Raw genomic sequence first — 25,170 nt, 5'->3', positions numbered from 1 at the left:
ATAGCCTGTATCTCTTAGCTAGAAGCACCAGGGTTGCACAATTCTAATAACTTTTCCCCAAAATAATTTATAAATCCCGGTTGTGAGAATCCAGGAATCAGAGGGAATCCAACCACGATTTCTGGAATTCTTCCACCCTAATAAGCACCAAAAGATCCCTTATCCCAAGGTTTAGTTTGGTCAAGATCAAGCTATTTGAAGTAGTCCAGGTAACTGACTAACTGACAAGTGTCAAGCCATCTGTGTTTTGTGTTTAAAACAACTGATTCTGTGTCTTCAGTTCATTGGCTGCCTTTAACTAAACAGATTTACAAATGAATGTAAAGTGTGAGTGAAACCCTGCATCAAATAAACTTTAAAAGTGGGTCAACAAAATCAAGGCGATCCCGCACGCGCACACACGCACACACACCCCTCAGTGCCCTGTCCCTCTTACCCCGTACACCAGCTCCCCAACCATGCCATTCCAAATCTTGGTCTCTGGGTCCCGGGCGCCGTACTTTCCGTCGGGTACGATAGCGATCTTGTACTTGATGCCAATGTGTTTGGCGATCTCCGAGGCCAGGTCCACGCAGTAGCCTTCATACTGGTCGTTGCCCTCGTACAACTCCCAGTTCTTCTTCAACATGACATATGGACCCTCCTACAAAGCGACACACACACCACAGGGACCACAGGGTCAAACTGGCAAACATGTCCCCCGCTTACAGACAGTCACTTGCCCAGCGAGCATAACTGGCTGACACCAGGTCATAATGAGTGACGTTGTAATGACGTCAATTCAACCAGTTTCAAAATGTTGTTTAAGTGACGTCATAGTGATATTATTTTAATACACTTTTAAAACTGGTTGAATTGACATCATTAGAACGTAATGATTATGTCATTTCAACCAGTTTTGCCCGTTGGATTTTTCACAGAAAAATAGACAGAAGACAAGCGTGCAGAAACACATACAGTATGTATGTTGTAGACATGACTGAGAAATAGGCCTACACAATTTAGCAACAAATAGGGCTTACAGTATGATATTGTGTGGATCTTCCAAAATGAACAAACAAGATTGCTTTTCTATAAATATGGAGTTCATGTTAAAAGATTATGTACCAATGTTTCAACTTCTTGAACACAGATGTGGACGATAAAATAGCCATTGAACGTTACACTGGCTATTATTTAAAATGGTACTGTGATACAGTATGAGAGAGAGAGAGAGAGAGAGAAAGAGAGAGAGAGAGAGAGAGAGAGCAAGACAGAGACAGAAGGGGAGAGAAAGAGAGAAAGCGAGAGAGCAAAAGAGAAAGACAGAAAGAGAGGGGGAGAGAAAGACAGAGGTAAAGACAGTCAGAAAGACAGAGGTAAAGACAGTCAGAAAGACAGAGTTAAAGACAGTCAGAAAGACAGAGACAGACAGACAGACAGACAGAGAAAGCGAGACAGACAGAGAGAGACAGACAGACAGTAGACAGAGAGAGCGATCGAGACAGATCGGGACAGAAAGAAAGACAGAGAAAGCGAGACAGACAGAGAGAGAGAGACAGACAGACAGAGAGACAGATCGAGACAGACAGAAAAACAGAGAGAGCCAGATAGAAAGGACATTGAAAAAACTTTGATAATGCTTAAAGAACTCTTAAAGAATGCTGAAAGTCAACAGCAGATTTGAAATGTTTCCAGACTATCCATGTCCAAGTTGATCATGGCTTGTCTCAGTGGGTAATGAACCCTATTAGACATAGTGTTACACACACACGCATGTACACACACATAAGTAGAAGGAAGAGAGTCCAGTAAGTGTATGTGTGTGAGTTGGAGTTGACAATCGAATTGACAGATACACAGTCTGTCTGATAGGTGAGGAGTATGTACAATAATAAACGTCATAAAGATTGGTATTGACGACATACTCCATCTCTCTCTCTGATAGGTGAGGAGTATGTACAATAATAAACTTCATAAAGATTGGTATTGACGACATACTCCATCTCTCTCTCTGATAGGTGAGGAGTATGTACAATAATAAACGTCATAAAGATTGGTATTGACGACATACTCCATCTCTCTCTCTGATAGGTGAGGAGTATGTACAATAATAAACGTCATAAAGATTGGTATTGACGACATACTCCATCTCTCTCTCTGATAGGTGAGGAGTTTGTACAATAATAAACGTCAAAATAATGGGTCTTGACTATATGCTACATCTCTCTCTCTGTCTCTCTCAAAACATCTATGTGTCGCAGTCATCATGGCACAAATCAAACCTTTATTTTTCACTTGGCTGCATGACATTCAGTAAATTGAGCACATTTCAAGCATGAGTGGAAAAATATATTTGAAAACGTTGAGGTGCTCTCAGTAAGTCCCCCAGCTGCTGCTGTTGGGGTAAAACACCATTCAGTTGCCTTGTCCTTGATATGAGGTGGAAATGGGTATTTGATGAATGAGAACAATCTTAAAGCCATCTCTCATTCCTTATGGTGAAACAGGAGACGTATGCTAGCTGTAGTAGTGGGTATTTATTGGATGTGTACTGGAGGCCCCTTTCTTATTCTGACATACCCCTAGCAAACAGGAGCTGTTCTAAAGACATTAGGCAATGTTCCCCTTAGGTCCCTTGTAGGGTTTTTGTACAACGTTATCCCACATACATTCTGAGAAGGTTAAAACATGACATTTCCCTCGGGACCATAATGGTACGTTCAATACTGTAGGGTTAGAAAGGTGTGCGGTTCCAAGCTCTGCCGAAATATATTCAGTCAGAGTGCCATTGTTATAAACTACATTCATTATCTGACTAACACCAATAAAAAATTGCTTTTTTGTCTGAAGCCCTTTGAATAATATAGCCATTGAATCAGGTGAGCGACAGTCCAATGCGTTTGCTTTCAGTCTAGAGATTAGCCATATTCAGAGCTACCACTGTGGATTAATGATTGCTATGCCAGTCCAATTATTATTATTTTATTTAACTAGGCAAGCAAATTCAGAAGAAATTCTTATTTACGGCCTATAGCGGCCAAACGACGCTGGGCCAATTGTGCGCCGTCTTTTTAGACTCCCAATCACGGCCAGTTGTGATACAGTCTGGATTCGAACCAGGGTGTCTGTAGTGACGCCTTTAGCACTGAGATGCAGTGTGCCTTAGACCACTGCCCCACTCAGGAGCCCAAATGAAGGCTTGTCATCAGAACGAATAGCATATTTACATGAGAAACAGCTGAACAGACACTACCTGCCTGGCTCTTTTCACTGGAGCATTCCTTTGGCCATATGGTAGCTGATGAAAGCCAGAAAAAGCACAAACAAAAGCGCCCCTCCGCCGTGTGAATGCCAACTCCCGAGTTGATCGTCCCTTCTGGTTTGATGTACACAAAACATGCCAGCTTTCTCTCTCTCTCCCTCCAATGCATTGCCAAAACAGTTTGTGTTACTGTTTGTCTTATTGTAGTCACCACAGAATGTAATACTGAAGTAAAAGCTTAATTAGTGTATATTACAGTAAACAAACATTCTCAAGCGCAAACACACATTAGAGGCTCTATCCGACACAGTCGGCATGGTTAAACACTGATATTATCATGCTCTATAAAATGATTTCTTAGGCAGTGGTTTTGAAGGTGTATTATAAAGCAGTTATATACAAAAATTGAATGGAAACTGACAGATTCAGAGCAGTCTTTTTAAAGTTATTTCGTTAAAATCTCAACATCTATTCCTACATATTTCAAATACTGTATTAGCCATAATCACCTGCAATATGCCAGGCATGGACATTCATGTAATAAGAACATTTATATCCTAGAGTTGGTTGAGACCAATTGCACACAAACACACACATGTGCAGACATACACACACGCACACACGCACACGCACACGCACAGTTAAGCACAACCATGTTTATGTGATGTTTGATTAGAAGAACAAAAATGTGTCTTTAGACAGGATGAAGGGTCCATTGTGGCTCCAATCCCCCGCCACATTATTGGTCATTTGCTTAAAAATTTGGTCAGATTGTGTCGATTTTAGGTCTTCTTGAAGGGGTTCATTTTGGCTCTGGATAGATCCTTCCCTTGGGTCAGTTTCCTAATAAGGTGTGCATTAGAATTCACAACGCATCTCTCCGTTGCATCAGTCTGTGTCTTTAGGGGGTTCATTTTGGCTCTGGCTGTGTCCAACACTGTCCGTCAGTCTCCCAATAAGGGATGTGTCATTTGGGCTCAGCTTGTGTCCATTTTCTCAGTTTCTTAAAATGGGGTTCCTCACCAGGGGCTGAAAAGAGGAGGATTCTGCTGAGGTATGACTCTCCAATCCCAATTCCATCCCTCCTCTACTCACTCTGCCTTTCCTTACCGTGTTCTCTCCATCTCCTCTAACTAACTAACCACCTTTACTTTCAGAAACACAGTAAATCTTCACCCTTTTCACACTATCATGCCGACCCGAACGAACTGTGCTGGCCCCGGATATTTCCTTTTCACATTGTCAGCCTGGTTCCAGCATCTAGGAGGAATGCATTACCAGGCCAGCTCAGCACAGCTTTGTTTGGCTCGGCTCGGTTCAGCTCAGTAGTGTGAAAATTCTGATTTAGTACCCATAGTTCACATTACATGCAACCGAGTGTTACAGTATCAGTGCAAAAAGAAGGAGAAACCGAATGTAACAAACAAATATCAAGCAAACAGGAAGGTATCATTTGGGTCCTGAGCCCTAGTAAGTAGGCCCACTAAGTAAACAACGAGTGTTACGTAGGAGGACACAACCTCCTGACATCACAGCACACATCAGCCCAGAGATTTTCTTTCTGAGTGCATGTGTGTGTGTATGTATGAGTGTGTATGTATGAGTGTGTGTGTGTGTGTGTGTGTGTGTGTGTGTGTGTGTGTGTGTGTGTGTGTGTGTGTGTGTGTGTGTGTGTGTGTGTGTGTGTGTGTGTGTGTGTGTGTGTGTGTGTGTGTGTGTGTGTGTGTGTATGTGTGTGTGTGTGTGTGCATGTGTGCGCCTGTATGTGTGTGTGCATTTGCATCTGTGTGTGCGTATCTGTGTTTGAGTATAGAATCTGACTTTGTTGCCTCATTAAATACCAACTCTTAAAATGCATGTGTAGCAGTCTCTGGCAGGGATACAGAGCACAGCTCATGCATTTATAAAGGGGACTAGACTAGTCATGGTAGGTACTGCACTTATAGTGAGTGACATGTTTACAATGACATCTCCATCACACCTAGTGTAACAACGTCTCAAAAGCATCTGCAGTGCCAATGTTGGTGAGTGTTTTGGATTGTGTTTGTGTTTGTGTGACTGAACGTCTGCCCTGAGGCAGAGGAAGGTAGAGTAAAGCCCTGTCCGGGAGAACATTAAGACGTGAGCGCGCTAGAGGGTGTGTGTGTCTGTGTCTCTTTTGTGCTTGTGTGTCTCTTTGTGTGCATGTGCACGTATGCGCATGTGTGTGTGTGTAGGGTTGTAGCGTGTCTTACCATGATAGTGGTGACTACAACAGTTCTGTTCTCCAGGATTTCATTGGGAAGGAGGGCTTCATTCTGGATCAGAACCAGCTTGTCTGAATCCGTCCAGTAACCCATCTGGAGACAGACAGAGGGTGTATGTGTTCAGTGTGTGTAGAGGGTGTATGTGTTCATACAGTGAGTGTAGAGGGTGTATGTGTTTGTACAGTGTGTGTAGAGGGTGTGTTTGTACAGTCGTGGCCAAATTATTTGAGAATGACACAAATGTTTATTTTCACAGTCTGCTGCCTCAGTTTGTATGATGGCAATTTGCATATACTCCAGAATGTTATGAAGAGTGATCAATTGAATTGCAAAGTCCCTCTTTGCCATGCAAATTAACTGAATTCCCAAAAAACATTTCCACTGCATTTCAGCCCTGCCACAAAAGGACCAGCTGACATCATGTCAGTGATTCTCTCGTTAACACAGGTGTGAGTGTTGACGAGGGCAAGGCTGGAGATCACTCTGTCATGCTGATTGAGTTCGAATAGCAGACTGGAAGCTTCAAAAGGAGGGTGGTGCTTGGCATCGTCGTTCTTCCTCTGTCAATCATGGTTACCTGCAAGGAAACACGTGCCTTCATCATTGCTTTGCACAAAAAGGGCTTCACAGACAAGGATATTGCTGCCAATAAGATTGCACCTAAATCAACCATTTATCGGATCATCAAGAACTTCAAGGAGAGTGGTTCAATTGTTCTGAAGAAGGCTTCAGGGCACCCAAGAAAGTCCAGCAAGCGCCAGGACCATCGCTTAAAGTTGATTCAGCTGCGGGATCGGGGCACCACCAGTACAGAGCTTGCTCAGGAATGGCAGCAGGCAGGTGTGAGTGCATCTGCACACACATTGAGGCGAAGACTTTTGGAGGTTGGCCTGGTGTCAAGAAGGGCAGCAAAGAAGCCACTTCTCTCCAGGAAAAACATCAGGGACAGACTGATATTCTGCAAAAGGTACAGGGATTGGACTGCTGAGGACTGGGGTAAAGTCATTTTCTCTGATGAATCCCCTTTCCGATTGTTTGGGGCATCCGGAAAAAAATCTTGTCTGGAGAAGACAAGGTGAGCGCTACCATCAGTCCTGTGTCATGCCAACAGTAAAGCATCTTGAGACCATTCATGTGTGGGGTTGCTTCTCAGCCAAGGGAGTGGGCTCACTCACAATTTTGCCTAAGAACACAGCCATGAATAAAGAATGGTACCAACACATCCTCCGAGAGCATAAGGCAAAAATGATAACTAAGTGGCTCGGGGAACAAAACATCGATATTTTGGGTCCATGGCCAGGAAACTCCCCAGACCTTAATCCCATTGAGAACTTGTGGTCAATCCTCAAGAGGCGGGTGTACAAACAAAACCCCACAAATTCTGACAAACTCCAAGCATTGATTATGCAAGAATGGGCTGCCATCAGTCAGGATGTGGCCCAGAAGTTAATTGACTTCCGCCTGGGCGGATTGCACAGGTCTTGAAAAAGAGTGCTCTGCACACTACAACACTGCACATATTGACTCTTTGCATCAACTTCATGTAATTGTCAATAAAAGCCTTTGAAACGTATGAAATGCTTATAATTATACTTCAGTATTCCATAGTAACATCTGACAAAAATATCTAAAGACACTGAAGCAGCAAACTTAGTGAAAATTTAAATTTGTGTCATTCTCAAAACTTTTGGCCACGACTGTACAGTGTGTGTGCAGTGTGTGTAGAGGGTGTGTGTGTTCAGCGTGTGTACAGTGTGTGTAGAGGGTGTGTGTGTTCAGCATGTGTACAGTGTGTGTAGAGGGTGTGTGTGTTCAGTGTGTACAGTGTATTTCTGGTGTGTAGTTTCCAGTATTTATGTTTCATTATGTGGTGTGAAGATCTGTGAGAGTATCTGAGATAATGTGTGTGTATACAAGCAAATGATAAGAGCCACACAAATTGTACAGTATGCTTGGATGTGTCATGTACAGTACATTAAAGTACCCAATGTTGAAATGTTTAGTATACAGTACATGAGTTGTATAATAGGTGAGTCAAGCTAAGGCAGTCAATATAAATGTCTGCCATATAAATTGGTGGTGTCTGCCATGGATCAAGAAGACGGGTGGGGGGGGGGGGGGGGGGGGGGGTGATGGCGGGCTGGCCGTGAACTGCTCCTCTCTCTCCCTGCTGAGTGTAGGAATGATTGACGAGCTTTTGAGGGACGGTGGAGAGGTGTGAGTGTGTGCATGCGTGAGCGTGTGTGTGCATGCATGTGCATGAATGGAGTTGTCTGTATGTTCGCACGTGTGTGTACCCAGCCCCCCTCCCTCCTGTCCTGACAGGACTCCTAGCGTGCGCAGCCAGCCAGCAGACCCAAACAGCCTGCTGATTGATGAACACACTCCTCCTCCCCTCCTCCCCTCTTCTTCTCCTCCCTCCATCACTTTCTGTCTCTACCGCTCCACTGCTTTCTGTTCACCTACCGTAGTTGGCTGGCGTCCGACACATACAGTACACAGACAGCACTAAACATACACACATAGGCGCAGGTGCGCACACACATTGCCGAAGCCTGAGTATACTATTCATGCAGCAACTTGAATATAGAGATCACTGATACATAATACACAGATTCTACAGACACAGACAATGCTAAACAGATAAACAGATAATGACATGATGTTCGCTCTCTGTCATTTCAAACAGAATGAAATTAAACATACAGTTATTCATTGCTCAAACGTGCATATTATGTTTTTAATATGATTCAGTCATTATGGTATAGTGGTATTATGGTATAGCAATTATGGTTATAGCTAGAAAGCATGGGCAGTGATGGAAATTGAGAATAGAATTAAACATTTAGTGAATATAAATTCAAACATATAGTTATGTTTCTAAATGAATGAGTTAAGGTACAGTATAATAGTGTGGGCAGTAAGGTGCAGTATAGGTGGGTGAGCCAGTGAGGTGCAGTATAGGGGGGTGAGCCAGTGAGGTGCAGTATAGGGGGGTGAGCCAGTGAGGTGCAGTATAGGTGGGTAAGCCAGTGAGGTGCAGTATAGGTGGGTGAGCCAGTGAGGTGCAGTATAGGTGGGTAAGCCAGTAAGGTGCAGCATAGGTGGGTGAGCCAGTGAGGTGCAGCATAGGTGGGGGAGCCAGTGAGGTGCAGTATAGGTGGGTGAGCCAGTGAGGTGCAGCATAGGTGGGTGAGCCAGTGAGGTGCAGTATAGGTGGGTGAGCCAGTGAGGTGCAGTATAGGTGGGTGAGCCAGTGAGGTGCAGTATAGGTGGGTGAGCCAGTGAGGTGCATTATAGGTGGGTGAGCCAGTGAGGTGCAGTATAGGTGGGTGAGCCAGTGAGGTGCAGTATAGGTGGGTGAACCAGTGAGGTGCAGTATAGGTGGGTGAGCCAGTAAGGTGCAGCATAGGTGGGTGAGCCAGTGAGGTGCAGCATAGGTGGGTGAGCCAGTGAGGTACGGTATAGGTGGGTGACCCAGTGAGGTGCAGTATAGGTGAGTGAGCGAGTGAGGTGCATTATAGGTGGGTGAGCCAGTGAGGTGCAGTATAGGTGGGTGAGCCAGTGAGGTGCAGTATAGGTGGGTGAGCCAGTGAGGTGCAGTATAGGTGGGTGAGCCAGTAAGGTGCAGCATAGGTGGGTGAGCCAGTGAGGTGCAGTATAGGTGAGTGAGCGAGTGAGGTGCAGCATAGGTGGGTGAGCCAGTGAGGTGCAGTATAGGTGGGTGAGGCGGTCACAGCACTAGTCTTCTTACCCGTCTGGGTCCGTTGTTCTTCAGCTCAAACACGTCCATGGTGTAGTTGACCCTGCGTCCATAGTGGTCAAACTGGACATTACCTGTTAATCCCTGCAACCGGACCTGCAAACAGTATCATCGGAGCATTCAACACCGGTAACTTTACCAAAATTACCAGAAATCCTGGTTGGAAGATTCCCAGAATCATTAGGTAATAAGAAGGAAATCAGGAATCATCCGACCATGATTTCTGGAGATCCTGGAAATTACCAGAATTTTGCAACTACATCAGAGTGGAATAATACTTTTATTTTACTTTTAATACGATTGATTTCATATGACATAGTATGTAGTGTTGACTGGTGATGTAATTTGTGGACATCCTTGACGCAACAAACCAAATTTGGTTCTGTGAAAGTTCCCAGAACATTCGTTCGGGCAAACGTTCTTATGACACAAAAACTGTCCAGTCGTGCTGATGAATATAGAATGTTTGTAAAAAACATTCACCTGATGTTGCAAGAATGTTCCTAGAACACATTTAATCTGTTCTTTAAATGTTCCCAGAATGTTTCATTAGGTTATGGAACAGTCTGGTGAGAACATTTTGAGTGGAAATCACAAAATATATGTTCCCAAAACACAAAACCTTTCCACTTCTGCAGATGATTCTACAATGTTTCCTTTAGGGTGCAAAAAACATTCACCATATGTTGCAAGAACGTTCCCAGAACACATTTAATCTGTTCTTTAAATGTTTCCAGAATGTTTCTTTAGGTTGTGGGAACATTGTAGGTATATGATGAGATAGGTTCCCAAAACACTAAAACTGTCCAGTTGTGCTGCCATTCAGATAATGTTTGTATCGGGGTGCACAAAACATTCATTTGATGTTGCAATTTTTTTTTACAGAACAGCCATTATGAGTTCTTTAATGGTTCCCAGAACATTTAGGTCGTGGGAAAAGTGTGAATACATTACAAGAGATAGGTTTCCAAAACACAAAATATACTCAGTTGTGATGACATTCATACAATGTTCATACACTTTTCACACTATCATGCCGACCCGCACTGGACATTCCCTCAATGTTGCAAGAATGTTCTTGTGATACTATGAAGGTTGCACAGAAAATTCCCACATTGTTGCATAATGTTAATAATAATAATAATAATAATAATTTCCAAATAAGTCCGTTTTTATGACGTTCATAGAACATTTGTTTTAGGTTCAACATAATATTCCATTAATGTTCACGCAATTTACATTTTTCTTGGAGGTCCTCAGAACATTTCAATAACTTTTAGAACATTTTATTTTTAAGTCTGACAGAATATTAGCTCAACATTGGCAGCATGCACATTTTTATTTAGCTCCTTAAAGCAAAAGAAAGCAGATTGGAATACATCTCCATTATGGTTCTCTCCTGATTTGATTGGAATACATCTCCATTATGGTTCTCTCTAGATTTGATTGGAATACATCTCCATTATGGTTCTCTCCAGATTTGATTGGAATACATCTCCATTATGGTTCTCTCCTGATTTGATTGGAATACATCTCCATTATGGTTCTCTCCAGATTTGATTGGAATACATCTCCATTATGGTTCTCTCTAGATTTGATTGGAATACATCTCCATTATGGTTCTCTCCAGATTTGATTGGAATACATCTCCATTATGGTTCTCTCCTGATTTGATTGGAATACATCTCCATTATGGTTCTCTCCAGATTTGATTGGAATACATCTCCATTATGGTTCTCTCCTGATTTGATTGGAATACATCTCCATTATGGTTCTCTCCAGATTTGATTGGAATACATCTCCATTATGGTTCTCTCCTGATTTGATTGGAATACATCTCCATTATGGTTCTCTCCTGATTTGATTGGAATACATCTCCATTATGGTTCTCTCCTGATTTGATTGGAATACATCTCCATTATGGTTCTCTCCTGATTTGATTGGAATACATCTCCATTATGGTTCTCTCCTGATTTGATTGGAATACATCTCCATTATGGTTCTCTCCTGATTTGATTGGAATACATCTCCATTATGGTTCTCTCCAGATTTGATTGGAATACATCTCCATTATGGTTCTCTCTAGATTTGATTGGAATTCGCATTTGAGGATAGCATTGTAGACCCACAACAAGGTGATATAGGCACACATGGTATTTTCATTTCATCCACGTAATTTAATCAAACAAACATATTTTTACATTTCATATGTTGACAAACTGCACATTATTTAAGACATTTGAACAGCATTTCATCTCAATCCAGGTATTTTATGCTCTGCGCCACCAGGTAAGCGCTCTGACATATTAAGCACTCTTACATATGCTGCCATGGCAGTATGGTCAGCCAGGAATAACGGCTGCCTTTTTAGCCTTCTTAGACATAATTAACATAGGGATATACTGGTAACTGGGTTATTCACCATGACTTCACCCACCCTCTTCATATACTGCATACTTCTGGGCCCATATTTACAATGTATACAAGACTATGAGTTCTAATCTCAGATCACTTTTGCTTTTCAGATCATGAAAAATAAGACAAGTGTCTCAAAGCAGGAATTATATTGGGTGTGTTTTATTAAAAAGTTGAAGAGTACATTTTACACAATGTTTTATTTTTTACAGTTAGGTCAAAATTCTTCATTTCTGACTGGACTTATGAATCTGGATGAAATAAACTATCTTTTAGTATAGTGGATATGAGCATCAATTTTACATAATTTTTTCAAAAGAAAAATGGTTCAAGAATATGTGGGATTGAACCTGTGGATCTGCAACCAGATCATTGACCTTCTGTGCCACCAGGGACTAGCTGAGACCTTGTGTTTTTTTCCCAATCTAATATTGTCAATCAGGACACGGCACACAAAGTTATTTAACACGTTCCCTTTCTCTTTATATGCTGTGTACTTGTAATATTGTTTTTTGTGATTTTACTCTTTGCTATTGTGCATTTTTTAAACAATTTTAATTTGAAACAATCACAGAAAGGTACTTTTATTTTTATTTGCATTTGACCTTTATTTAAATGAGCCAGGTAGGCTAGTTGAGAACAAGTTCTCATTTACAACTGTGACCTGGCCAAGATAAAGCAGAGCAGTTCGACACATATAACAACACAGAGTTACACATGGAATAAAACAAACATACAGTCAATAATACAGTAGAAAAATAAGTCTATATACAATTTGAGCAAATGAGGTGAGATAAGGGAGGTAAAGGCAATAAATAGGCCATAGTGGCGAAGTAAATACAATATAGCAATTAAAACACTGGAATGGTAGATTTGACAGTAGATGAGTGTGCAAAGTAGAAATACTGAGGTGCAAAGGAGCAAAATAAATAAATAAATAAATACAGTAGGGGAAGAGGTAGTTGTTTGGGCTATTTATATATGGGCTATGTACAGGTGCAGTGATCTATGAGCTGCTCTGACAGCTGGTGCTTAAAGCTAGTGAGGGAGATAAGTGTTTCCAGTTTCAGAGATTTTTGTAGTTCGTTCCAGTCATTGGCAGCAAAGAACTGGAAGGAGAGGCGGTCAGAGGAAGAATTGGCTTTGGGGGTGACAAGTGAGATATACCTGCTGGAACGCATGCTACAGGAGGGTGCAGCTATGGTGACCAGCGGGTAGAGATGACCTGGAGCCAGTGGAAGCGAGGGCCAGCAAACGAGAGAGTACAGGTCACAGTGGTGGGTAGTATATGGGGTATTTGTATTTGGTAACAAAACGGATGGCACTGTGATAGACTGCATCCAATTTGTTGAGTAGGGTGTTGGAGGCTATTTTGTAAATGACATCGCCAAAGTCGAGGATCAGTAAGATGGTCAGTTTTACAATGGTATGTTTGGCAGCATAACGTAACGTTAGCTAGCGAGCCAGGCAGCTAACGTTAGCTAGCTAGCTAACAGTACGCTTTAACTTGAAATTAAAATGACTTTCTGACAAAATTAGAAATGTGTAATATATGAAAATGTAGCTAGCTAGACTATCTTACACACTTATACATGGTATTCAGTGTGTTCTCTTGTTGACTCCATCTCCTTAGCTATCATACTCTAATTCCACTGAAAACTCGGTCCTCCAGAAAGTGGAGAGCAACACTTTTGCAGTTCTACTAATTTATATCCTTCCAAAAAGCAGCGTTAGAAATGATTTTTACTGACCAGCTCATGTTATAGACAGAAGAGAGCTACATGGCAGACCCATCAGAACTCATCTCTCGGCATGTCCAGCCCATCCATTATCTCAGCCAATCATGGCTAGTGGGAAGGTGCCTGTCTTTTTCCGTGGCTAAAACAACGAGGCTGGTAATGTAACTATTTTATTCGTATTTACAGATGGCATACAAGTATGTTATTAAGGCACATGAAAGTTCACATGTTCTAGAAGGCATATCTGCCAAAAAAAACATATTTTGATAAAAAGTGAATGTATGTTCAAACTGCTCTCCTGTGAAGTGGTGACGCATGACATATGCCTAGTTTCCTGAAATGAGTCACATATGGTGATCAAATGTTCTATGAATGAAATATAAATGACATGTGTCCTTCAATCACTTTCAGATGCGAAATGCCATTATATGTCTAGAGTAACATAATGGGGATATTTTCCTATCTGCTTTCTTCTGTTTTATCAAACATGCTACGAACGTCATAAATACAGACTTTTTGGAAGATTGTGGAACATTGTGGTAATGTTCTATGCAACCTATATGAATATCAAAATAATATTGTTGCAACATCCCAGACAACTCCCATAACTTAATTAAATGTTCTGGGACCTTTTAAAGAACTTAGACCAGGTGTTCTGTCAACATGCTTACAACATAGGAATGTCCTGTGCAACCCAACATTGTATGAATGTCATCACAACTGAGCATATTTTGTGTTTTGGGAACCTATCTCTTGCAATGTACCCACACTGTTCTCACAACTCAATTAATCTAATGAAACATTCTGGGAACATTTAAAGAACAGAATGTTATACTGTATAAAACCCTAACTAGAACTTGATGGGAATCTTAGCTAATGTTCTGGCAATGTTCCCGGTTTGCCGGGGAGTTGGCAGAAATTATTGTAGCTATTTCATGAACCAAAATGTCTTTGAGGTGCAGTGATTAGATACCTGTTTGAGGGTGCGCTCCATGTCGATGCCCTGGTTCCATGGGGCGGCGGGGTTGGCCAGACAGTCGCCAGCGTTCCCCCTGCGAGAGATGTCCACTTTCTGCCTACGCAGGTTCCTGAAGGCCTCCGCCATCACCATCACGCCGTCGTAGGTCAAAGCCGACGTGTACTGGTGAACAGGAGTGAAGCGTCAGGTGTGTGTGATGGAGGGATGGGGTGTGTGTGATGGAGGGATGGGGTGTGTGTGATGGAGGGATGGGGTGTGTGTGATGGAGGGATGGGGTGTGTGTGATGGAGGGATGGGGTGTGTGATGGAGGGATGGGGTGTGTGTGATGGAGGGATGGGGTGTGTGTGATGGAGGGATGGGGTGTGTGTGATGGAGGGATGGGGTGTGTGTGATGGAGGGATGGGGTGTGTGATGGAGGGATGGGGTGTGTGTGATGGAGGGATGGGGTGTGTGTGATGGAGGGATGGGGTGTGTGTGATGGAGGGATGGGGTGTGTGTGATGGAGGGATGGGGTGTGTGTGATGGAGGGATGGGGTGTGTGATGGAGGGATGGGGTGTGTGTGATGGAGGGATGGGGTGTGTGTGATGGAGGGATGGGGTGTGTGTGATGGAGGGATGGGGTGTGTGATGGAGGGATGGGGTGTGTGATGGAGGGATGGGGTGTGTGATGGAGGGATGGGGTGTGTGATGGAGGGATGGGGTGTGTGATGGAGGGATGGGGTGTGTATGATGGAGGGATGGGGTGTGTGTGATGGAGGGATGGGGTGTGTGTGATGGAGGGATGGGGTGTGTGATGGAGGGATGGGGTGTGTGATGGAGGGATGGGGTGTGTGTGATGGAGGGATGGGGTGTGTGTGATGGAGGGATGGGGTGTGTGTGATGGAGGGATGGGGTGTGTGATGGAGGGATGGGGTGTGTGTGATGGAGGGATGGGGTGTGTGTGATGGAGGGATGGGGTGTGTGATGGAGGGATGGGGTGTGTGTGATGGAGGGATGGGGTGTGTGTGATGGAGGGATGGGGTGTGTGTGATGGAGGGATGGGGTGTGTGTGATGGAGGGATGGGGTGTGTGATGGAGGGATGGGGTGTGTGTGATGGAGGGATGGGGTGTGTGTGATGGAGGGATGGGGTGTGTGTGATGGAGGGATGGGGTGTGTGTGATGGAGGGATGGGGTGTGTGTGATGGAGGGATGGGGTGTGTGTGATGGAGGGATGGGGTGTGTGTGATGGAGGGATGGGGTGTGTGTGCTGGAGGGATGGGGTGTGTGTGATGGAGGGATGGGGTGTGTGTGATGGAGGGATGGGGTGTGTGTGCTCACCCATGTGACTATGAAAAGAGACAAAGGTTTCTGCGTATGTGTACAGTATACATATTCTGGGTACCAGACGTTTTAGTTAACATTCTACTCCACTTTGGGAAATGACAGGAGTGGCAATAAGTAATATGTAATAGCCGAACAGAGAAAGTAACCAGAATACTGTATACTGGGCATTAAAAATATACTTTTCAAAATGCCTGTAATTTATTAAGGTACATTGTGTTATTGTGACTAACTCTCTCGCCATGTGATGCCAAATTCATCAGCAATCACCATGTCTTAAAGTACTAGTTTGGAGAGAAAAAGAGATGTGGTAATGCGTTACAGATGAAGGCAGTAACAGTGTAGCCAATCACATCAGCTTGTCATGGCTCATATCAGGATCAGTTTGGAGAGAGAGAGAGAGAGAGAGAGAGAGAGAGAGAGAGAGAGAGAGAGAGAGAGAGAGAGAGAGAGAGAGAGAGAGAGAGGGGAAAAGAGGTCTGAGTGTATAGTCTACTGTAGCACAGAGTGGGCCTGGAATCAGTTATCCAATGTGGGAGAGTTAATTTAACCTTCACTCTGGTCTGGGAAAATCCTTATTGGAGAGTTAATTTAACCATCACTCTGGTCTGGGAAAATCCTTATTGGAGAGTTAATTTAACCTTCACTCTGGTCTGGGAAAATCCTTATTGGAGAGTTAATTTAACCTTCCCTCTGGTCTGGGAAAATCCTTATTGGAGAGTTAATTTAACCTTCACTCTGGTCTGGGAAAATCCTTATTGGAGAGTTAATTTAACCATCACTCTGGTCTGGGAAAATCCTTATTGGAGAGTTAATTTAACCTTCACTCTGGTCTGGGAAAATCCTTATTGGAGAGTTAATTTAACCTTCACTCTGGCCTGGGGAAATCCTTATTGGAGAGTTAATTTAACCTTCACTCTGGTCTGGGAAAATCCTTATTGGAGAGTTAATTTAACCTTAACTCTGGCCTGGGAAAATCCTTATTGGAGAGTTAATTTAATCTTCACTCTGGCCTGGGAAAATCCTTATTGGAGAGTTAATTTAACCTTCACTCTGGTCTGGGAAAATCCTTATTGGAGAGTTAATTTAACCTTCACTCTGGCCTGGGAAAATCCTTATTGGAGAGTTAATTTAATCTTCACTCTGGCCTGGGAAAGTCCTTATTGGAGAGTTAATTTAACCATCACTCTGGTCTGGGAAAATCCTTATTGGAGAGTTAATTTAATCTTCACTCTTGCCTGGGAAAATCCTTATTGGAGAGTTAATTTAATCTTCACTCTGGCCTGGGAAAATCCTTATTGGAGAGTTAATTTAATCTTCACTCTGGTCTGGGAAAATCCTTATTGGAGAGTTAATTTAACCTTCACTCTGGCCTGGGAAAATCCTTATTGGAGAGTTAATTTAATCTTCACTCTGGCCTGGGAAAATCCTTATTGGAGAGTTAATTTAACCATCACTCTGGTCTGGGAAAATCCTTATTGGAGAGTTAATTTAACCTTCACTCTGGTCTGGGAAAATCCTTATTGGAGAGTTAATTTAACCTTCCCTCTGGTCTGGGAAAATCCTTATTGGAGAGTTAATTTAACCTTCACTCTGGTCTGGGAAAATCCTTATTGGAGAGTTAATTTAACCATCACTCTGGTCTGGGAAAATCCTTATTGGAGAGTTAATTTAACCTTCACTCTGGTCTGGGAAAATCCTTATTGGAGAGTTAATTTAACCTTCACTCTGGCCTGGGGAAATCCTTATTGGAGAGTTAATTTAACCTTCACTCTGGTCTGGGAAAATCCTTATTGGAGAGTTAATTTAACCTTCACTCTGGCCTGGGAAAATCCTTATTGGAGAGTTAATTTAATCTTCACTCTGGCCTGGGAAAATCCTTATTGGAGAGTTAATTTAACCTTCACTCTGGTCTGGGAAAATCCTTATTGGAGAGTTAATTTAACCTTCACTCTGGCCTGGGAAAATCCTTATTGGAGAGTTAATTTAATCTTCACTCTGGCCTGGGAAAGTCCTTATTGGAGAGTTAATTTAACCATCACTCTGGTCTGGGAAAATCCTTATTGGAGAGTTAATTTAATCTTCACTCTTGCCTGGGAAAATCCTTATTGGAGAGTTAATTTAATCTTCACTCTGGCCTGGGAAAATCCTTATTGGAGAGTTAATTTAATCTTCACTCTGGCCTGGGAAAATCCTTATTGGAGAGTTAATTTAACCATCACTCTGGTCTGGGAAAATCCTTATTGGAGAGTTAATTTAACCATCACTCTGGCCTGGGGAAATCTTTATTAGAGAGTTCATTTAATCTTCACTCGGACCTGGGGAAATCCTTCTCATTAACACCGCTCTCCTTCCGCCCTTGTTCATTTCAGCTCTCTGTGGGGGCCACGGTGTGTGTGTGTGTGTGTGTGTGTGTGTGTGTGTGTGTGTGTGTGTGTGTGTGTGTGTGTGTGTGTGTGTGTGTGTGTGTGTGTGTGTGTGTGTGTGTGTGTGTGTGTGTGTGTGTGTGTATGGACCACCAACCCTGTGCCAGGAGTGGACAAGCTGCCTACACCAACAAGGGTCAAGGTGGGCAATAAACAGTTTGATAACCAACGCTGATGCCACCCGCTTCCTGGGCATGAAGGCTGGCACAAACCGGTACATGTTTGACATTGGTAAGAGTCTGGGCACTTAAATAGAAGAGGGACAGTCCTGCCAAGGAGTTATGAATGGGGAGAGGAGGGTGTTGTAGCTGTTTTGACCAGGGGTGTCAAACTCATTTTGCCCCGAGGGTCGCATTCGGTCTTCAACGAGGTCCAGAGGGCCGCACTGAAAATGTTAGATATTTCATTGTGAGCAAAATTGATAAAAATTGTCCTCTATCTATTGTTTTTGGAATTTACCATGCTCCTTGACTGTCTAGTTTTAATTGTATTGATTATCAGTAGGCTGTACACAGGAAAGAAACTATATGAATGTAGGTCCATTATAATTTCTACACAGTTTCCATTTGCTTTTAGTTATTTTAAAGTATAATGAGTTCGTCCCCCACCATTCACAATTTTTTTATTTATTTATTTATTTTTTACTCAAACCACCCGCAGGCCAAGTTCCATAATACTACAAGTCATAATCAACCTACAAATCACAACACATCCAAAGTGTGGTTATAATGAAATACTGCCTTGGTTCGTGGACCTGGGAAGGTGCTATCTAGAACCTAAAAGAGTTCTTCGGCCGTCACCATAGGAGAACCCTTTGAAGAACCCTTTTTGGTTCCAGTTAGAAACATTTTGGTTCCAAGTACAACCATATTGGGTTCCATGTAGAACCCTTTCCACAATGGCTTCTACATGGCTCCCAAAAGAGTTCTAACTGGAACCAAAAAGAGTTCTACCTGGAACCAAAAAAAAGCTGAATAGCCATTTTGGATAGTTTATTCACTATATAGTGCACTACGTTTGACCAAAACTCTCCATGGGCTGTATGTTTGACATCCCTGATCTAGACTGTGACCACAACACTGTTGGGCTCCACTAATTACAAAATAAAAAAAACTATGGATGGTGCTACTGTACACCAGAAGGGCTGTTTGGTAGGGAGAACATTGGAATGGTTTTACCAATTTCACTTTAGATTCTGATGTTTATCCACGTTTCTCCAAAGATCAAATTTCAAAGTTGCTCCAAACATCAAATTTCAAAGTGTTTTTGACACCCTTCATTCGTCTTGCTCAAGCCAGTACATTTTCTTGAAACCTCACATTTTCAAAGGTTTTAGATAGGGTTAAAACATTACATTTAGGCATGGCTAAGTTAAGATAGGCTAGGATAATAAAAATAAAATGAGTATCTACCACTGGGACAGAACACGAGACCTTCAGATCCGGAGTAATGGGATTATGCCCGTTCACCACCCCTGTCCACAACGCAAAACCCAAGCCCACTTCATGGAAATAGCACTGCTGCCCCTAGTGGCCGGTTTTGAAGGCATTTCCCGACGTCCTCAGGACATAGACAGATGTTCAATTTTGAAGTCAATCTTGAGTGATCTGCATGGATATTGGAGCAGAAACACAAGCATACACACACACTGCGCGTCGTGGCACAGCAGTATAGCTTAAATCGGTCAGTCCGTCACATCCTCGCAGCTAGGGCCAATGGCCCCCAGGGTGGACCAACAACAGTGCTGATGATGATGCCCCCTCCCTCCCTCCATACCACCTCTCCCCTACCTTCCACCCACTCGCTCTCTCTCCCTCCATCACTCCCTCCCTCCCCCTCCCCCTCCCTCCTTCTCCCATCTATCCCTAGGAAATGCATCTCAGATCAGCCCTCAGAGATTCTGACTCATGACGCACTGATGTGTCCGGGTGGTAGGTGACTGCTGGTCACAGAGCCCCTTAAAGGGAGAGTTCATAATATTTTCAACATTTTAGATTATTTTCAACTTCTCTTTGATGTTTCATCCAAAACATTTTAAGTTCCTTAGCTGGTTAATTAGCAACATCCAGAATCTTCTGACTAGAATGTTTAGAGCATGGGTCCAGTACATTCAAGTGAATCAGGACAGCTAAAATGCACCAGTTCTCATGGCCCCTAGCAAGAGTGGAGCTCCCTCAGGCATTGGGCTACACTATTCCAATACTAAGAAAGTCCACAGGTGTGAGACAACGAGGAGATTGTGACACAATCCCATAGACTGAACCTCTCCACGAGACTGCACCACAGTTAGCAGGTACTGTAATGTATTCTAAGTGTGTGTGTGCGCGTCTGTGTAAGTGTGCGTCTGCATATCTCCCAGCCCTAGCTGGGAGATAGCAGGCAAACCCACACCTCTGCAGTTGGTCCTGTAGAATCATAAAGCCACCTTCCCATGCACCAGACCAGACTGACCAGAGTCTAAAGCAATCATTCACACAGTCAGTCAGCCAGCTATTCAGTCAGCCAGCCAGCCAGCCAGCCAGCCAGTCAGTCAGTCAGTCAGTCAGTCAGAACTAGAGGTTATCTACTGAAGAATTGTATTGACTCGGGCTCAGCTCTGTTAAATCCTCCATGGGTTCTATCCCCCATGCCTTAGAGGACAGATACAGGAGAGAACCTTAGGGGAGAAGACCTTACTCCAGGCATGGTGTACATTCGGGGGGCTGTCGCTCTTCAGCAAATGGGGGAAAGGCATGACATTAGAGGAGATGAGAGGACTTAATCCCAGTGTTACCTTCGGGGGGCTGTCGGAGCCTGGGTACTCCCTCTGGTCCAGCTTGTTCCAGCGCTGCATCAGCTTGATGACCATGGGGTTGCTGAAGTCCACTAGCTGGAAGCCTGACACGTTGGCCCCGCCATGCATGAAGCGCTCGAGGTTGATGTCCTTAAAACCCTGGGGAGAGAGAGAGAGAGGGAGAGAAAGACATCAATGGAGAGAAGTGAGGAGAATGAGGAAGGCATGCAAAAGGTAGATAGAAAGAGGGAGAGAAATAAACAGAGGGGGGGGGAGGAAGAGAAAGGGAGTGGGAGAGTGGCAACGAGAGAGAGAAAGAGAGGCAGAGCATTATGTTATACCGCAACAAAAAAGGACACCAGACAGTTCTTTCCCCTAGCCTTTTCTAAGATCTGGGATCACCGGCTGAGCCTGAATTGTGTCGACGCCCTGCTTCTGCAGCAGAGGGCTGGTAAGAAGGATTGTGCCAACATTAATCTCTCCCAGCCCAGTGCTCTGATGCCTCCAGTACTGTCACACACACACACAGTCACTCACATGTAGATGCACACACACAAACACTGAGCTGTCCTGTTCTGGACACCATTAATACACTGTCACTGTGGAAATGGGCTGAATACTAATTACATAGACGTGGAGAGAGAGAGAGAGAGAGAGAGAGAGAGAGAGAGAGAGAGAGAGACAGAGACAGACAGAGACAGAGACAGAGACAGAGACAGAGACAGAGAGAGAGACAGAGACAGAGACAGAGACAGAGACAGAGAGAGAGAGAGAGAGAGAGAGAGAGAGAGAGAGAATGAGAGAGAAATGGTGTAGTCAAGACATGCCGGGATTTTTTTTCCTCACCAAGTTAGCCATGATGTAATGGTAGCCTTTGACATGTTTTCCGACACTGACAATCTGCGAGAGAAGGGAGGAAGAAGCGTTAGAGAAACATTAAGTCAACCCGACTGGAAAGGGACAAACGTTCGACAAACGTTGAGTGAACCCGACTGGATTAGCATTAGCAAGCTTAATTGGCTGTCAGTTGAATGACACCCCAGTGTGTGCGGCTTGGCATCGCGTCAACATTGTCTTTCATGGGGAGAAATCAGACGTGCAGGCTGTCTAAACAAATGAGTAGGCATCCGGATGAGTCCCACACGAGCAGATAGATAGATAGATAGACAGACAGACAGACAGACAGACAGACAGACAGACAGACAGAAGACAGACAGACAGACAGACAGACAGACAGACAGACAGACAGACAGACAGACAGACAGACAGACAGACAGACACTATCTGAGGCCAGGTAGTAGGGAATATGAAAATGCTCATGGCATGGAGAGAGAGACAGAGAATGTTCATTGATCCATTGAACACAAGCAGATCTCAGGTAGCTAAACAGACATTGAACTGAAGACAGCTGCTAAACCCTAACCCTAAACGTAGCCCTTACTTTTACCTTAACTTCTTGGTGACAGTGGGCAGTATTGAGTAGCTTGGATGAATAAGGTGCCCAGAGTAAACTGCCTGCTACTCTGTCTCAAAATGCTAATATATGTATATTATGATTCGTATTGGATAGAAAACACTCTGAAGATTCTAAAACTGTTTGAATGATGTCTGTGAGTATAACATAACTCATATGGCAGGCGAAAACCTGACCAATCCAACCAGGAAGTGAGAAATCTGAGGTTTGTAGTTTCATTTAAGTGATTGCCTATCCAATATGCTGTGTCTATGGGGCCAGATTGCACTTCCCAAGGCTTCCAGCAGATGTCAAAAGTCTTTAGAACGTTGGTTAAGGCTTCTATTGTGGAAGGGGGTTGAATAAGAGCTATTTCAACAAGTGGACTAAGCTGTGGCCAATCAGTTGTTTACTGCGCGGTCACGCGGGCGCGCCGTTCCTTCTTTTTGCTCTGTAATGAATACGCTATTGTCCGGTTGGAATATTATTGAAGATTCATTATAAAAAGTCCCTAAGGATTGATTGTAAACCTCGTTTGACATGTTTCTACAAACTGTAATGGAAATCTTTCGACTTCGTCTGGATTTTGCGCTCGCGCATTGTGCCTTTGGAATAGTGAACTAAACGCGCAAACAAAACGAAGGTATTTGGACAAAAGTATGAAGGTAATCGAAGAAAAAAAAAATATTGTGGAAGTGGGTGTCCTGGGAGTGCATTCCGACGAAGATTAGCAAAGGTAAGTGAAGATTTAAAATGCTATTTATGACTTTTGTTGACTCCACAATTTGGCGGGTAACTGTATGGCTTGCTTTTGTGGCTGAACGCTGTTCTCAGATTATTGAATATTGTGCTTTTGCAGTTAAGCTTTTTAAAATCTGACACAGCGGTTGCATTAACCTCTTCGATATAGGGGGCGCTATTTTAATTTTGGGATGTTTTGTCACGAAAAGATGCTCGACTATGCATATAATTGACAGCTTTGGAAAGAAAACACTCTGACGTTTCCAAAACTGCAAAGATATTGTCTGTGTGTGCCACAGAACTGATGTTGCAGGCGAAACCCAGATAAAAATCCTATCAGGAAGTGCCGCATTTTTTGAAACTGCCTCATGCCAATGACTCCATATGGCTGTGAATGAGCTACGAATGAGCTTACGTTTTCCACGTTTTCTCCAAGGTGTCTACAGCATTGTGACGTTTTTTTTAGGCATTTCCCTTGAAGAATGGCTGTAAGGGACCATATATGGCATGTGGTCACATGATGTCTCCCGCAGAAAACCTTGCGTAAAATACTGAGGTAGCCATTTTTCCAATCGCTTCTTATGAGAAACCAACTGCCTCGACGGATATATTATCGAATACATATGTTAAAAACACCTTGAGGATGGATCCTAAACAACGTTTGCCGTGTTTCTGTCGATATTATGGAGCAAATTTTGAAAAAAGTTTGGTATTTTTCTGTCGATTTCTCAGCCAAGCAGGATGAACAAACGGGAGCTATTTCGCCTACAAAAATTATATTTTTGAAAAAAGGAACATTTGCTATCTAACTGGGAGTCTCCTGAGTGAAAGCATCTGAAGTTCTTCAAAGGTAAATTATTTAATTTGGTTGCTTTTCTTATTTTCGTGAAAATGTTGCCTGCTGCCAGCACAGCCTAGCATAGCATTATGCCATGATAAACTTACCCAAATGCTTGTCTAGCGTTGGCTGTAACGCATATTTTGAAAATCTGAGATGACAGTGTTGTTAACAAAAGGCTAAGCTTGTGTTTGAATATATTTATTTCATTTCATTTCGCTGCGTTATGGTAATGCGCTTGAGGCTATGATTACGCTCCCGGATACGGGATTGCTAGTCGCAAGAAATTAATTAAGAACAAGTTTATCTTTAATTCTATGTAAAACATGTATCTTTCATCAAAGTTTATGATGAGCATTTCCGTTATTTGATGTGGCTCTCTGCAATTTCTCCAGATGTTTTGGAGGCATTTCTGAACATGGCGCCAATGTAAACTGAGGTTGTCATCTGATGAAGATTGTCAAAGGTTAGTGATTCATTTGATCTATATTTCTGCTTTTTGTGACACCTCTCTTTGGTTGGAGAATGCTTTCTGTGACTAGTTGCTGACCTAACATAATGATATGTTTTGCTTTCGCCTAAAAGCCTTTTTGAAATCGGACACTGTGGTTGGATTAACGAGAAGTGTATCTTTAAAATGGTGTAAAATACTTGTATGGTTGAGGAATTTTAATTATGAGATTTCTGTTGTTTTGAATTTGGAGCCCTGCAAGTTCACTGGCTGTTGGCGAGGTGGGACGCTAGCGTCCCGAACAATCCCAGAGAGGTTAACCACATCCCTAGCCTAACCCTTACCTCAACACTTTTAAATGTCAACTTCAATGGGGTAACGTCAGAGTTGGGATATCCCAAGGATCCCAGATAGGGGTGACCCTGTTGCTTATGTCACCCTGTAGTATGACTTGGCTTATAGATGATTTGTGAGGTACAGTATCAATGTAGTGATGATGAAGACTTTCTAAATGTTCAGTAAAGCATTCATTGTTGTTTGTTTAACGTTTTAGCCTAATGTGTTTGAATGCACTGCTAACAAATACAATCTGTTTCCACTAGCAGTGCTCCATTCTCCAAAAATGCTAGCCAGACAAGGTAATGAAACAAAAAATGGTTTGGAAACAATAACACTAGAGGGAGGTGAAAATAAACTATGCTAAAGAAAAGTGAATTTACCCTTATTAAAATTGGGACCATACAAAAAAATGGTTTTTACCACTGCATCCCTGGTGAACAC

General features: G+C 43.0%; 1 protein-coding gene across 5 annotated transcripts in view; it reads right to left on the bottom strand.

The window, feature by feature from the left end:
* The window catches only part of LOC110534862 (glutamate receptor 4), a 186,286-nt gene that overhangs the window by 34,147 nt on the left and 126,969 nt on the right, over positions 1-25,170 (bottom strand). For 3 of the 5 annotated variants that reach the window (XR_005053597.1, XM_036989861.1, XM_036989860.1), the window contains exons 5-10: positions 21,754-21,807; positions 20,908-21,066; positions 14,381-14,548; positions 9,245-9,349; positions 5,479-5,583; positions 437-643 (exon numbers count right to left, since the gene is read on the bottom strand). Coding sequence is in view for 4 of the 5 variants with exons in the window: in XM_036989861.1 (XP_036845756.1) it covers positions 437-643; positions 5,479-5,583; positions 9,245-9,349; positions 14,381-14,548; positions 20,908-21,066; positions 21,754-21,807 (798 nt within the window). In the remaining variant the exon portion in view is untranslated. Of the gene's footprint in view, positions 1-436; positions 644-2,246; positions 4,274-5,478; positions 5,584-9,244; positions 9,350-14,380; positions 14,549-20,907; positions 21,067-21,753; positions 21,808-25,170 lie in introns of those variants that run through there. The other 2 variants (XM_036989863.1, XM_036989862.1) reach the window with 2 other exon arrangements.

The sequence above is a fragment of the Oncorhynchus mykiss genome, chromosome 10 (assembly GCF_013265735.2).
Source record: "Oncorhynchus mykiss isolate Arlee chromosome 10, USDA_OmykA_1.1, whole genome shotgun sequence".
NCBI classification, from domain to species: domain Eukaryota; kingdom Metazoa; phylum Chordata; class Actinopteri; order Salmoniformes; family Salmonidae; genus Oncorhynchus; species Oncorhynchus mykiss.
Note: the sequence above shows the minus strand (reverse complement) of the source record. Positions and strands in the feature narration are given on the sequence as shown.